The 15,950-nt window shown below is 34.9% G+C and overlaps 1 protein-coding gene and 1 long non-coding RNA gene across 3 annotated transcripts; one reads left to right on the top strand and one right to left on the bottom strand.

Moving 5' to 3' along the window:
- Positions 1–7,261: 7,261 nt before the first annotated feature.
- LOC113275345 lies at positions 7,262–11,657 on the top strand. 2 transcript variants are annotated; one of them, XR_003323562.1, is made up of 3 exons: positions 7,262–7,468; positions 8,421–8,575; positions 9,782–11,657. It is a non-coding gene; the product is annotated as an uncharacterized LOC113275345 (long non-coding RNA). The 2 variants fall into 2 exon arrangements; XR_003323561.1 differs by lacking the exon at positions 9,782–11,657 and having other exon boundaries at positions 8,421–8,752.
- A 543-nt stretch (positions 11,658–12,200) lies between these two features.
- LOC113275344 (nudix hydrolase 18, mitochondrial-like) lies at positions 12,201–14,380 on the bottom strand. Its single transcript, XM_026524823.1, has 4 exons — positions 14,098–14,380; positions 13,882–13,969; positions 12,851–13,063; positions 12,201–12,749 (listed from the first exon to the last, which is right to left on the bottom strand). Exons 1-4 carry the CDS (start codon positions 14,169–14,171, stop codon positions 12,564–12,566), a joined length of 561 nt encoding a protein of 186 aa, XP_026380608.1. The 5' UTR covers positions 14,172–14,380; the 3' UTR covers positions 12,201–12,563.
- Positions 14,381–15,950: the final 1,570 nt, after the last annotated feature.

Here is a 15,950-nt window from a genome sequence, read left to right as displayed (position 1 = left end):
TATTTTCCCATTTAATTTATGAGTTTTCTTTATAAAAAAAAATTGACCTAGCAAAGGAAAAAAAGAAGAAGAGTAGACACGAAACCAAAATGAAAGGAATTGGCGGAAAGTTAAGAAGTTTGAAAAGTGGTGTATCACATGATTGGCTCTCACTGCTTCTACTACTTTCTTGAACCCTAATTTTCTCAAAAACAAATATTTTTCTCTCGAAAAATATTGAATTTATCCATAATGTCAGAATTGGAAGTAATTGGAAACAATCCATCACCAGGTAATGGGAAAAGGAACATCGAAATACAAGTTAGCATCAAGAATTTGAGTACTTTTAGGGTTAAGTTTGTTTATACCATGAATGAATCGGTTGTGAAGGATTGGGTAGGGTCTAGATTGGGGATAAATAAATTAACTACTCTGGATGGGGATCTTGTAAACGCGATATTTCAGTTTCTGGGTTTTATGATGAACGAAGAGTCAGGGCCGGTCCTCAAAAATATATGCCTTGAAGTTAATCTTCGAGATGTTTCCCCTATATAAAGTTATATGTGGAAGAAGAGAAAAAAACTAGAGTTTTGTTTTTAAGCCATCTTCTTAATACAACTAAGAAATTTTTTATTTTATTAGATCATGATTAAAAGTGTAATAGAACCAAAAGATGAACTCAAAAAATATATTTAACAAAAGCAAACATATCGACGTAAAAATTTATAAAATAATACGACTTTTTTGATCAATTTATATTACCACAGTGTATCTACTATATGCAATAATACTAACTTAATCATAAAAATATGTCTTATGTGTTAAACATAGAATGAATAAATAAATAAATGTGATATTTTCTTGAAAAACATGGACAATTATGATATAAGTTGCGTGCCTTCATTTTAAACCCATTGTTTGAAAAATATTATTGATTCTTGTGAAAGACATGTCTATAGTTTGGCAAAAAAACATGAATTAGAATTATGTATCCATTTATTTTAAACCCATCGTGTCGTCTCATTTTAAACCGATTGTTTTACCACAAGACCTTTAAATTCTTAGAAAATGTAAAACTAAATGTAGTGTTACCAAGACAAACAAAAGGATTTTCTTTATATAAAAAAGAAGACAAAGTTAAAGAAAATAAGAAGTACATGGGTTGCATAATAAAAAAGACAAAGTTAAAGAAAATAAAAAGCGCATGGGTTGCAAAGAGTAAACAGTAAACATGTTTCTTAATCTTGATAGATTTTAGAAAAAAGAAACCGTTTTACTACCCCTTTCAATAATTTATCATAATACCAACAAATTAATTAAAAGTTTTGACATTTTTATTCAAAACTTATATCATCAATCTGATTTGTCATAAAACGAGAAAAAACAAAATAAATTGATGCCCCAAAGATTTGATACTCAAAGTTGAACTTTGGTTACTTTGTGTCAGTACCGGCCCTACGGAAAGTTCATGGATTATCATATTGTAGGTAGTCAGCTTCCTCCTTCTGTAGTTTCTTTACTGTATGATGCTAAAACTTCCTGGGTTACATTGGATAAAACTAGTGTTTTGAGGAGATTTAGAAACAATGGTGTTAGTGTTAGTGATTGGATCTCTGATCAACAAATCAAAGTATATAGAAGAATTAAATGTCCTGATTCGTAAAATTCATAAAGAACCGAATGTGAGGATTGTAAGGAATGGGGTAGCTAATCTTGATGACTCTGAAAAGGAAAATTTGTTTAGTTTTTTTCTCAGTAAGTTCGTTTTATAAGTTTTTTAGATTGATTTTCTTGACAAAAATCAATAATCATGGAAGATACATAAAATGGGTTAGGATACTATTAGGATATGTAAGTAAAACTTGGTTTACACCACGTGTGGTAGTATAAGTAGTAGTCTCTTGATGTAACAATGTTAGGGTTTGATAACAATACAGTATAGAATTCCATCATGGTATCAAGAAGGTTCGATCCACTCACTCTTCCACTGTAATATCCGCCGCCAACACCAATTTCTTCTTCACCATCTTAAGCTTCAATTTCATCGATCCTTTCTACCCAAACCCTAAACACCAACTACCACCACCTCAACTGGTTTAATTCCAGATAAAGAAACCTATTTCATGAAAACCTAAATCACTGAATGGGTTTTCAGTGAAGTAAAAATATTTGGAGGTTCTAAGATGCAGTATCAAAGCTACTGGTCTGAATTGAAGAAACAATCTGATGATTTAACTTTAACAGGAGATTCTACACAATTTTCACCGCTTCATCTTCTTTTAGTACACTCATGTCAAAATCCTTAGTTGTCTTTACCATCTTTACCACCAAAAACTTGAAAACCTAATAATCACTAATACCCATTCTAAACAACAACAAAAAATAAATGAAAAAAGAAGAAGAACAATCATACCTACCTTTCAATTTACAATATAAAAAATATGTTTAATTCACCTCTTTCTTTGTTCAAAAAAGTATATTTTGTAGAAAACCACCATATTAAGATATGTAAATAACATTTGGTTTGGACCATCAAGTGCTTCGTTTGAATCAACTGTGACTACTTTTGTTGAAGATTGGTGGCTTCCCATCTACAAATTTTGTATCTAATCAAGATTCTGAGAAAGGTGATACATCTATCTATTTCTCAACTGATTTGATTGAAATATCTAACGCTAAATATTCAACAAACTTTAATAAATACCCATTAACAAATTTCCAAAACAGTATTTCATGATTTCATCGTTGGAACCACATCTTTCAAGACCAAATTACAACATGTTACTACCTGGATTCAAATTTGTTTCACCACTAATCCAGCAACAATTTCCAATCAATTCTAAACACCTTCCAAAATCAGTTAAACAACTATATCAAAACAAATCAATACCATTACAACTGTCGTTTAAGTCTGTTAACCAACACAGAACACCACCATTATCGTTACCATATTTGTCTGTTAACCAACACAGATCAATAACCATTACCAATTATGTCTGTTAACCAACACAGATAAATAACCACTGTCAATTATATCTGTTAACTTATACAGATCTATACCAATTATATTTTTTATAACCAACACATATCAATAACCATTACCAATTATGTTCGTTAACCAACACGGATCAATACTACCAGTTGAAGTGGTATATAGACTATCTCAAACCACCATTTAAAGAAAAACACCAACTTTCTCATTCAACAATTGAATGGAAATTTGAAGTTTGAGGAACACAGAATGATACCTTTGTATGAGAAACATGCATCAATTGGGGGGGGGGGTATTTAGGGTATCTTATCTCTTAAAAAAACAGGAGGGGGATATTAGGATATGTAAGTAACATTTGGCTTACACCATGTGTGGTAGTATAAGTAGTAGTCTCTTGAGGTAATAATGTTAGGGTTTGAAACAAAGTTTGAAAAACACCCATTTTTTCCGAAAGAACATTTGTTAAAACGGTCACACACATATACCGAGGCCGTGAGGGCCCCAAACCCCGTCCCTATTTAACAAGGTTTAAATAACGGGTCATGACTCAGGTCACGGGTACTAGGCATGACCGTTAATGATAATGCGTTTTGAAAGGTGTGAGCATGTTTCGGGCCAAAAATGTGTTGTTTAGGAAAAAAACGCGTTTTTTGTATGTTTTTTCAAAATAACGGGCGTTATAACGGTTAAATACAAAAATAAATAAATTATGATATGAAATTCCTATCTAACGGTTATAACGTGTATGAAAATGTTATAACAAGTCTAAAATACGTTGTTACTAAGTTTTTTTTTTTGTTTAATTAATACTCCTTTCGCCCCTAAATAGATGAACTATTCATTTTAAAAAATTTAAACCACTAATAGATGACCTATTCATTTTTAAAGTTTGGCTCACTAATAAATGATCTATATCATTAAAAAATGGGATATTTATAAAACTACCATTTTAATCCATTATTGTTAGTATAAAAAATATGCATAATTTGATAGTCGTGTTTATATTCGTTTATTACGTGTTTTATAATTCATTTCAATGATATAAAGTTTACAAATATCTGTGGTATAGTTTGAGAGATAGATTCGTCCTCATCGAAGCGAAAGGTAACATGAATACAATGACCATGCTTCTAATTGATTTCCAAAATGCCTTTAACATGGTAGATAGATCCGTCCTCATTAGAGAAGTTAGGCAACAATCTCCTGCTATCTCTAGATACGTCGAATTCTGTAACGCTAAGACGGATAGGCTATACAATGAGTTTATTCTCTCTTCAACTCAGGTTGTTCAACAAGGTGATCCACTAGGTCCTCTTCTTTTTGCACTCACTTTACACCCCCTTGTGAAGAAAGTTGCCTCCCAATGCCAATTGGACTTGCATGCTTGGTACTTAGATGAAGGTACTGTAATTGGAGACACATTAGAAGTATCAAAATCCTTGAGTATCATCCGCTCTAAAGGCAAAGAAAACGGTCTCCATCTTAATATGCGTAAGACTGAAGTCTTTTGGACAGTTGAAGATCCAAGGAGTGCTGCAGATGGGTTTTTCCCGATTAATATTGGTAGGCCTTCATTGGGAGTCAAACTTCTTGGCGGACTTGTTAGTGCAGACTCACAATTCTGTAGCAACATGGTAATGAACATGGTGCACAAGACAGTCCATCTGATGTCTCCGATCAAGAAGCTTAAAGATCCACAAAGTGAATTGCTCTTACTTCGCAATTGCACCCGTGTATCTAGACTATACTTCACCATGCCCACAACATGTCCTCCTTCTCTTCAATAGGCCAAGACATTTTTTGATGATAAGTTGGCTCAATATCTAAGGGAATTAGTCATAGGAGATGGTGTTGTTTTTGGCCTTATACAACTACGGTTGGAAACACTCCCCATTAAAAATGGGTGTCTGGGTATCTATACAATGACAAACACCATTAATTATTGCTCTTGGCTTCTCACATTCAAACATATTCTCTACAGAATGTCATCTTAAGAAATACTTCTGTTGCAGACACCAGTTATACTTACCAGCAAGCATTACATACTTACGTTCATGCATGTGGTCTCTCTCTTTATACCTACAACGTCGAATTTACTTCCCCTCATCTCATGCACTCTCTGGCGGGACCCTATTTCGACGCAGTGATGAAGCAGATTCCTATCCAATACCCCATGTTTACACGAAACTCAGTATTATGACAGTGCAAAAAAATAAAACATGCACAAGATTTCCTCATATACATACCTATTAGTGGGCTTTACCAAAACCTTGGACCTACACAATTCAGTGCCATGGTTAGTTATCAACTTGGCATTCTTTTTTTCCCCAAGAACATCCAATGTTCCAGCTGCAACAGGAACAAGGAAATTTTTGGTGATCATGCTCTAAGCTGTGCTAAAGATGTGGAGCTCAAGTTTAGACATGATTTAGTCATAGATGTTGTCGCAGACATGTGTTTCAAGGCGTGTGTTTCAGAAAGTAAAGAAGTCGTTTTAGGATTCTTAATCGACGACGAATGCGATTTGAAACCGGCTGATATTCTTATTTATAATTGGGAGAACGATCAGGATATATATCTAGACGTTATGGGTGTTTCACCTTTCACTGGTGGTGGTGTCCGCACTTTCATGCCGGGTCGTGCCATTGTCGCTGCAGTTACTAAAAAAAAATATAAATATCCCCATAAGTGTGTTGCTCATGGCTATGGATTTGGTGTTTTGGTTTTTTCGACTCTTGGCGAGCTTGGTGAAGATACAATAAACTTCTTGAAAAGATTAAAAATTTGTCTCAACAACAATGATGCAAATAGTAAGGCAGGTAGCTTTTTGTTTCACAGACTAGGGGTTGTTATTCAAAAAGGTGTAGGAGCTCAGCTTATCACGGGACTGCCATCCAACTTCATGTAAAAACTTTGTTTTTATAAAAGTGTAGAGTTGTACGAGATTCGCGGAAAAAAAAATAGAGATAAATCATTTCTAAATTTTACTAATTATTATCCTCTCTGCCTTTAAGAATTCTGCAACCTTAAGCTAGGTCACTTATGAGGATGAGGGAGTAAATTTTTGTTTTTTTTTTTAGTATTTTTACTATACAAATTTACGAAAGTTTGATAAAAATCGTTACAGTGGATTATAACCATTAAAATTTATGAACACAAGTTTTTTAGATTTGAAGTTTTTAATTATGTAGTTTCCCTGTATTATTTTAAAATTTTAATTCTAAGTTCTAAGCTTTCAATCTAAAGAAAAGAAAGCTCAAAAAAAATTGTAAGAAAGTTATTTACATGATTACAACGTGCGTGATAACGGGAAAACAGTTCTAGAAAACGCAAGCTAAAATGTTATTTAGAAGAAAAAAGCATTCAAACTAATTTTTACAAAAACAATTATAATGTTCGTGTGAAAATGGAAAAATGGGCTTAAAAAAGAACGCGCAATTGGAGGATACTCAAACTAATTGTGGGATGTAGGAAAAAGACAAAAACGAGATTTAAATAATAAATCAGAGTCACCCCTTGTCCATGTAATTTAACTAATTCTTAATCTAACCCTCACTAATCAGATTTAGTGTTAATTAAAACTAGTTAAATTATTATATTTTTTGATAAATGATTAGTATAAATCATAACCACTTCAATTGGGTGAGAGTATAAGGAAATTTTTTGAGGTAATAGGAATTTGGTTAAAAAAATTGTACTTCCAACTTACAAAATGTCGACAAAAACAATGCCAAAAAACGGGTACTCCAAACTTACAATGTCGGCATTGTAAGTTATCTACCGAACACGTCGGCACCATTTTTCGGCACGGTCTTCGTCACTTCCGGCATGGTCTTCATTATTTACGGCATGGTCTTCATCACTAATACAATGCCGTCAATGTTAAAAAAATTCATTTACGGCATGGTCTTCATCTCTACGACATGATATTCATCACTTTCGGCATGGTTTTCATCACTTTTGGCATGGTCTTTATCAATTCCAGCATGGTCTTCATCATTTCCGACATGATCTTCATCACTTCCGAATATTAAAAAAAAATCGTTTTCAACGTGAAAAGCCAGCGAAGGAAAAGAAAATTTGAAACGAAAATGGGAATATTTAGAATTTAAAAGGGAGCGGGGAATAGTTAGGTTTGATTTAGTTTTTTTTTCTAAAGGGTAGCTTCGTATTTCCGCTCCAAAAACACCCCTTAACAGACACCATTGGATGGGGATAATAATTTATATTCCTTGATTAATTTATGAATCCCCCAATTGCCCGTTCCTATTTATCGGCATTATACGGCAAGGTTCGAAATCCGAAGAAAAAAACGTCCTGACTCGGCTGACTGCTGTTATAAGATTTAAGGTTTTCTAATTCTTTGAATCACTTCCGGTTTATACTAGGATTTACAGAGCTGTCTTTAGGAGGATTTGCAGGTTCGAGGCTTTTTGAGGTGCCTCATTCAGATGCAGAACCAGATTGGTTCAACATTGGTGTCTCAAGATTTGCAAGGTAAATTTTCATCTCAATAGAAAAACAATGCTAATATTCCTTAATTTGCTTGGGTTTGTGCTGATTGATTCCTCTCAAAATTTTCTTTTTCTCTTTTCTGATTGATATTATTATAGAAAGAGTAAACCTAGAGCCAAATTGACACCAAAATTAGCTTGAGCATCAACTCCAGAAATAATTAATTTTATCCCTGTAAAGAAAAGTTGGATCAAATTCCACCTTTGCATTAGGCACCAAGGTTGAAAGCTTGAAATGCTGCTTGCATTCCAGCAGATTGATCCATTAGATTCTAAGCCACTTCAAGATGTAGTCAAAGAAGTTGCATTCCTACAAACGGGGAAGAGTGGTATCTAGATTTGTACGACAAAGAGCACATCTTGATGCAAGTTATATGCCCCTCTCCTGTACCAAATGATTGGTAGGAGCCACCCCTCTCCATGACTTATATATAATTAATGGCAGCAACACTTGGGTGTTTTACATGATTGTAAATCCAGTCATGCCAAACCACTTCAGGCAACCTATTTCCATGTGTGGTTAGATTTCAGATCTGCTGTGTTGGAGTAGGGGGGACCTGAATTTTTTTTGCCAGAAAAAAGCACATTACATAGTATTGCCTTGTGATTTTGTAAGTTTCAACGACTGGGCAATGGCTCAACACTCAAATAATGCTCAAAATGATGAATGGAATCGCTTTTACAAGGTTTAAAGCCTGACATGTTAGTTTTTGTTTAGTTAACACTACTGGATTTACAAGTTAAAACATATTTTTTTTGTATTACTTGCATTTATATCAAAATTTTAAATCTTGCACTTCATCATGCTGCAAAATATCTTTCCCCTTTTATATATGCTCATCACTCTGTACATAACGAGTTTTTCCTCACTTTCTGTAAGCTTTCTCTCAGTTTTTTATACGCTGAGTATTTGACTTGCTATGTTTTTCTTACAGAATCAGAGTTACCACAATGCTATAGGAGTGTATATAGGGGTCTGTTTTGCGTGTGCTAAAGATTTGCCATTATATCATGTACATGGGTTGCCTTTTCATGAATGACGGCGACGCTGCTGAAGAGAATCTTAGTTAGGGACATAAAACTTTATGAGGTTAGCCCTTCATTGGTAATTGGATTTGTTCAAATGATCATGTTTCATTGCTTAGTGTTCAGTCAGCTTGTCTTAGGTGATGTTCAATCTAAAAATCATTATCAGAAATAGTATACTAAAGATAACATTTAATGATCCCCCACCTTCGATGATGGGAAATAAAGTCTGATTCCCAAAGTCATGGGTCCACGTGTTGACAAGAAGCTCAATTTTATTGCCTGCAAGGAATCCATACAGCATACTGTTGCAGTGCATGATATACCGTGCACTGACTCTCTGTTATCCATGTCATGTTTAATTGAGTCTTTAAGTTGCCGTAGAATAAAAATGGATGACTACATATAAGTGTTGTGCACATTATAGAAATAGACTTTTACAGTTACCTTCAAGGTTAACTACATATAAGTGTTGTGCACATTATAGAAATCTGTAGTAAAAATATCTCTTCCTCTATATTTTCCCAATTAGCGCATTTTTGTAGACTTGAAGATCATTCATACATTGGCAATTCGTACGAAATAACAATTATTTGGATATTGTTGTAAGTAAAATATGAATAGCTTTCCGATTAGGAATGGAATCCTTCCTCAATTCTAATTATTCCCTTCAAAATAGAATGCTAAATCTAAGACGCCTTGAACAGTTATTCTCATAAACAGACTTAGGTATTGGGCCTTCTAATGGGGACCATATCTGAAAATGGATAACTTGATTCGCATTGTCGAGGTTTTTGAAGATGCTAAAAGCCTAAACAGAACCTTTTATCTGAGATGAGATAGATGCACTGTTGTTTGTGAACCCTTAAAGTCTTAAACTGTCTGAGCTGTCTCATCCAAATGCAAAACGTGTATTGTTTGAAGTTTTCTCACACACAATATATGGAGGTACTTTTGTTGTTACATAGTAATAGATATGTCAATGAATTGTATTCGCTTTTGGATTTTCCATTTTGACCAGACACAGAGGGAATGCTTGAAGGGTTCAGGTTTTCAGTTGCAAGATTTATTGTCCTAAACATTTGCCCATGGTCTTAACTCTTAAGGATGATATTCAATTCCTTATCTGCTTTTAATACTTTTATCCTCTTAGTTGCGGGTGGATGAGTCTATATATGTCATATTTTGTTTTAATTGCTTGTGCTTCTTTATTTTCTCTTCAGTGAGGTTTCTAAGCAATAATTAGTGCATATATTGTTTTATTGTGAAGGGTGATAGTTTTTTTGCAATTTGACGAATCTCCGGATTACTGGTAAGTTGTTGCCAGACGAAGAGATAACTTGGGCCCTAATTGCTTCGATTTTGTTTAGGACTTCAAAGGTTCCTTACAAAGGTAAGTTAATTCATATATTGATTAGTCATTTTAATGAAACTGATTAGCGGTTTTCACATTGGTGAGTTATGCTATCGAACGGTCCAAATATCGAATCCTTGCTTTTTTCAAATTGGTGCAGATGTCTAATTTTTTGCGACATTGTGCCTTTACAAAGAAAAGAGTTTAGCTGAATCAAGTTGCTCTTTTCACATTGGTAAGAGCGTGGGACCTAATGAATCTGGGGTGTAGGTTTCAGAAGGAAGGGGGTGTTTTCATTTTATAAAAATAAGTTTTCTAGATTTTTGGAGGTTCATAATACGTAGTATGTCTGGTTAGGGATAGGTTATTAAAATTTTGGAAGTTACTAGATACGGAAGTAGTTTTCGCTTAAGAATAGGTTTCTAATTTATGGAAGTTACTAAATACGGAAGTATTGTCTGGTTAAGAATAGGTTTCCAAGCATAGAAACTAAAAGGAGATTTATTACAATATTCAGGGCGATATATACATACCAACAGAACACTTGTTAGTTTGTCTAGCAGAGATACAAGTAGTCGGCGATTAAGGAATAGTGTTTTTGGATCCATGGAGGATCTTCATATCAGCATTTTGTCAGAGATACTTTATCGCGTTCCTCTAGAATTCGTGGTAAGCTGCAAGCTTGTATCCAAAAAATGGAATGATATACTCTCTCAAAGAAAGGTTGCAGGTATCCTTTTCCTTGTTGGTTCATATTGGGAAAGAAATCTTCAACTTTACTATGGAAATTTGAGTGATATTCTCAAGACTAGTGACCCGGAGCAGTTTTCCTACAAGAAATTCATAAAGATGAACCATCCTCTCGTTAACAGGCGAGAATTTGCACACCCAGAAAATTTCTTTGTTGGTTCTTGCAATGGTTTGGTTTGTTTCTCAGTACCCCATCACTGCATCAATGATCCAGTTTATATCACCAATCCGATCTATGGGGAATATGTTAACCTTCCAAGATTACACCCTAAACGTGGTGTCGTAATTAGCGGTACCTTTGTTCGACTAATGAGTATAAGGTTGTTCGAATTTTCTACCCTGACAAAGAAGAGAATAGTTACAGTAATAACAATGCCGGAGTTGGATGGGTTCAGATTTATACTTTAGGGGGTGATAATATTGGTTGGAGAAACATAGGTGTCATCACCTACGAATTGTTTCATGCATGTACCTTTTTGGATGGATCGTTGTACTGGATGGAAAGATCCGAAGGGAAGGTTTTGGCTGATGAGGAGTTCCGAGTGATCTCGCCGTCACCATGCGGCGGCTTTGTTTCTTATTCTTCTCTGCATAGCCTGAAGATATTGGTCATTCAAGCAAAGCAAGTATGGCAACAACGTGAAAGAGGGATATCGGTTTTGGAGTTGGAGCTTGGAGTTCAGCGTAGCAACCCCAAGAAGGTCTAGTATCTACAATCCCTTCTCTCTCATTGAGAAGAATGAAGTTCTTTTGTGGTTGGATGAAACGATTCTTTGTCGTTATGACCCAAAGACTAAAACGCTGGACCAACTAGTGGATCTAGCTTTTGATAGTAGTGTGAGAACTTGTCAGGCAGTCACACACTTGAATTGCCTTGTCTCACTAAAAAGCTTAGGAGTGATCTGCTGCACCCAAAGACTTCGTCACTGTACTTGCAAACCTTATTGAAAGCACCTAACTTGATGGTCCCGGCGTCTGAATATGTATTTCTCTTTGAAGTCTTAGATGAACGATTGATATGAAACAAATCCAGTTATTTGTATCTACAAACTAATTTATTTTTAAATGTCTTACAATATGTTGATTTGATTTTTTTCTTAGTTCTTCCGTTAGTACCATCATTCCTTACTCAAAATGTCCACGGATTTGCATCTAGGTGGAGAATTGATTGAGTGTTCCCCTTAGCAACAAGGGCACTGAGGCGGTCTGGCCACGCCGGCAGGACATCAAATGTCTGTAGCACTTACGGTCTAAACGGTGCGGATTAGCTCTCCACCAAAACCACCCAACCCGATAAGCCCTAAAAATTGTTATCGGCGGAACCAGTGAACTCCGGGGATTCAATGCTCATAGATATGGATTCTCTGGCATAATTATATCCCCCAGTTTTAAAAATAAAAATTGTACCGGTATTCCTTTTGGCTAAGACCAAAAGCATTGCAATTTGCAGTCGTTGATAAATTAGAGCATATTGAAGGTTTCAAAAGATAGAGATGAAACTTGAAGAGAAGATACCGAGTTTCATTCAATCTTGTATTCCTTTGTGCTGTGTGTAATAGAAATCAAAGCTAAATAGTTCGGGTTGTTTTGGCAAGGCAAATGAATAAATGGTACAACGTAAGACAACACTGGGTGTATTTCTTGTGGAAAGTTCAATTCAATGCCATTCAGTTACAAGAGCTACACTGAACCTAAACATAAAAAGAATCAATGGAACAAGAGTTGGAATGTAGTAGACATCTTGCTCAAACTTAGCCTAGTTCTAGTTTCTGTCAGCAGCGCACGATCAATTCCAGGATAAACAACTCCCTCTTTCCCTGTCTCTATATTCAAGTGCATGAACTCGTCAAAAGCAAGGAACAACTACAAGTGAGCAGTCCTCTCTGCCTCCTCCTACAATTTGTGCAACACAAAGTTCGTTGTATGTACAAAATTCTCCTCCTCCATTCTAGCTAAGCATACATGTTGGTGATAAGTCTTCATCTTCTTCTTCTTGTTCGACGTCAACAATATCTTCTTCTTCTACGGTATCATCGTCTTTTTGTTGCGAAGGTGAGAGTCTCTGGATTAATACATCTAATGCTTCCTTCATCCACCAATGCTGACAAATTTCTCTTGCATCTTTCACTGTCATCTGAAGAACAAAAGAATTTCACAAATTTAGTACTCTGTAGACACTTTCATAATTTTGCCGACTCTAAAATAAAAAGACACAAACTAAAGTGAACTACTTACCCATTTTCTTGTCCGGACATGCGATTCTGCCCAAGATTCCAATTCATCCTCGACTCGTAAAGAAAACATGTAACCTTCATAAAATGTATCATATCTTTTGCTCTTGAAGCTCCATTCCCCCAATTTACACTTAACTTCTCCTGTTACACCCGCCTCCTCTAACGTTTCTCGTAGTGCTGCCTCTTCCATTGACTCATCAATCTCCCAACCTCCCTGAATTAAGAGAAGCAAGGAAAAATATAATTAAAATTTAGATTTAGAATCGAACACTAGACTACGAAATATTCAACTATGCTGTATAGAAATAGTCTTGACATAAAATTCAACCCCTTACATTCACATAATATTGTCAACTCAAAATAAATCAAGCATGGTACGTATAAATGGAACCATAGCCTCCACTCACTCAAAATAATATTGCAGAAACGGTCTTTTAACGAACTAAACCCCTAAATAAAGGTCAACTCAACAATAAACAAAAAAGTCGACGGTGTAGCATATACGGTCGTCTCTTGTTCTTTGAAAGCTAATCTTTTCGCTAAGTTTCACCCATTCTAATCCTACCAAATGTCAACTCAAAACCAGTAAAAGAGTTTAAAAGTTGAGGGGGCAACTATGGTTTGTATCAAATTCTTTAAACTCCAAAGGATAGTACAGTCGACATGCTCGGTTGGTAGGTCTACAAATTCGAACTCTCCCCGTAAGAACGAAGGTCGACGAATAATAGACACATGAATCAAATCAATATGGTCCACAAAAAGATATCAACGCGCCTACAATTGGACTCAAATAATAGCCAAAACGAGTTTATGGTGCATAAGCTAAGAAGACCCTCTTTCGCACTAAGGCACAAACCATAGACCTAATGATGAACAAAGCCGCAATTATCATTGTCTTTGTAGGGAAAAGTCGCATTTGAAAAGCAAACCCGCGATGACTAATAATCAAATTAATAACACTAGCCACGCGTTTAATTTCATAACTAACAATTAATCAAATTAATTAAGTAGAATTATTGATTGAAGCAGTACCTTTGGGAATAACATTTTATGATTCTTCTGTGAACTAATCACAAGAACTTCTAATTGATCTTCATCGTCGTATCTGTATGGTATACATCTGTAAAACACAAACAAAATTCTCATCAGAATCAATCAAATTTTTTACTAAACTCTGTTTCCATTTCATTAAATTCAAAAAAATAAATAAATAAATTCTGTATGCAAATTGATTGAGAACCCACGTACCCAACAACTTGGCGACACCCTTTAAGATTATATCTCTGATGTTGTCTTCCAGTACGTGAAACTAAAGCCACCATTTTCAAACACAAAGTTTCTCTGTAGATTCTAGATAAATTTTTTTTGAAGAAATTTAAAAAACCCAGACAAGAATATCTCCTTTTGTTATAGTTAGAATTAGAAAAATTCTGTAAGAGAAGGAGAAGATAACAATGGAGACACAATGTAAGGTGATGAAAAGGGGTTCTTCTTCTTCTTGGATAAGTGAATTGCGGTTGGAATGAATGAGTCTCTCCCCACACCCCCTTTTAATAGCAAAAACAAATAATAATACAGTGTGGGGCCATCTGATTTTAAATAAATAAAAACAGTTGTGTGGGTCTCCGCTTAAAAAATAAACCGTGTAAAAAGACGTCGATGACTTTTAAGCAGGGCTGCACAACCCGGAGGGTGGGTAGGATGGAGATAGGGAAAAAAAAACCCAGAATCTTTGAAAGAGTGGGGGATGTCGAAGGATATAAATGAATTAGATGTATGAGATTGAGAAGTAAGAGAAGTATATGGAAAGATATTTTCATGAAAATCAATATGTTTATATACAAAGATCCTACCAGTAACATGATTAAGACATCTGTAACTTTTTCGGTTTGAATTGTAGCCTATAAAGGTGTATTTTTCATTCATAGGATCAAGTTTACTTTATGTGTATGGTCTAATCCATGGAAAGCATAGACAAAGAAAACATTTAAAAATATGATAATCAGTTTGTTTCCGAAAAAGAGTTATAGGAAGTCTATTGATCAGGTAAATGGTTGTTGATAAAGCTCCAAACCAAAATGAATGAGGGAGATGAGCTTGTATGAGAAAGGTTCTGGTGATATCTAATAAATTTCCATGCTTACTCTCAGCAACACCATTTTGTTTAGGTATGTGAGGGCAAGTGATATCATGAGTGACCAAAATGAGAGATGAAAGCAGTTAAAGATTTGTTTACAAATTCTCCACCACCATCAATTATAATAGTTTGGATGGATAGAGGTAGCTGATTCCCAATGTTATTTTTGAAATGAAGAAAAAGATGTTGAAAATCAAACTTAGCAGTCATATGAAAAACTCAACATAACTAAGAAAAATCATATATTATATTGATGTAATACTTGTAGTTATTTACAGATAGAGAAGGTGCAGAACCCCGAGCATCCATGTGCAACAACTATAAAGGAGAACTAGAAACTGAACTAGACTATTGAAAAGGTTGTTTATGACTCATGCCAAGTTGACATTCAATACATAACAAGGGCTTAGATATAACATTTGAAAGATTTAAATGTTTACTTCAGAGCCTCAAATGAAGGGTATGCTAGTATTTTGTGCCAAACTTCAGAAGAATTCTTTGACACTAGAGTAATCATCAATACTAGAAGGTGTTGATGATCTTGGAAATGGATATAATCCATGCTCATTGGGACCTTTAAATAGAATCCTCCCTGAACTCAGATCTTTGACAACAATTGATTCGGAATTAAAGGTTAGTGAACATTCATTACCTCTAGTGAATTGGTGTACTGATATGAGGTCTTGTGAGGCTTTAGGAACATGTAAAATTTGGTTTAGGAAAATTGCGTTAGATTGAATTGAAATAGTAGAATGGCCAGAATGGATAATTGACATACATTCTCAATTTGAAGTAGTAATAACCTCCGTGTCGGGATACAAAGTAGAAGTATCAAGAATAGAAGGACCAAATGTAAGATGATGAGTTTCACCATAATCCATGTACCAAGAATTTTTACCAAGAACATTTACAAAAGCTAGCATATCTTGTAGATTTCTTGGTGGTTGTCTGCCTTGATAAGCAA

Source organism: Papaver somniferum, chromosome 4 (genome assembly GCF_003573695.1).
Source record: "Papaver somniferum cultivar HN1 chromosome 4, ASM357369v1, whole genome shotgun sequence".
Lineage (NCBI taxonomy): Eukaryota > Viridiplantae > Streptophyta > Magnoliopsida > Ranunculales > Papaveraceae > Papaver > Papaver somniferum.
Note: the sequence above shows the minus strand (reverse complement) of the source record. Positions and strands in the feature narration are given on the sequence as shown.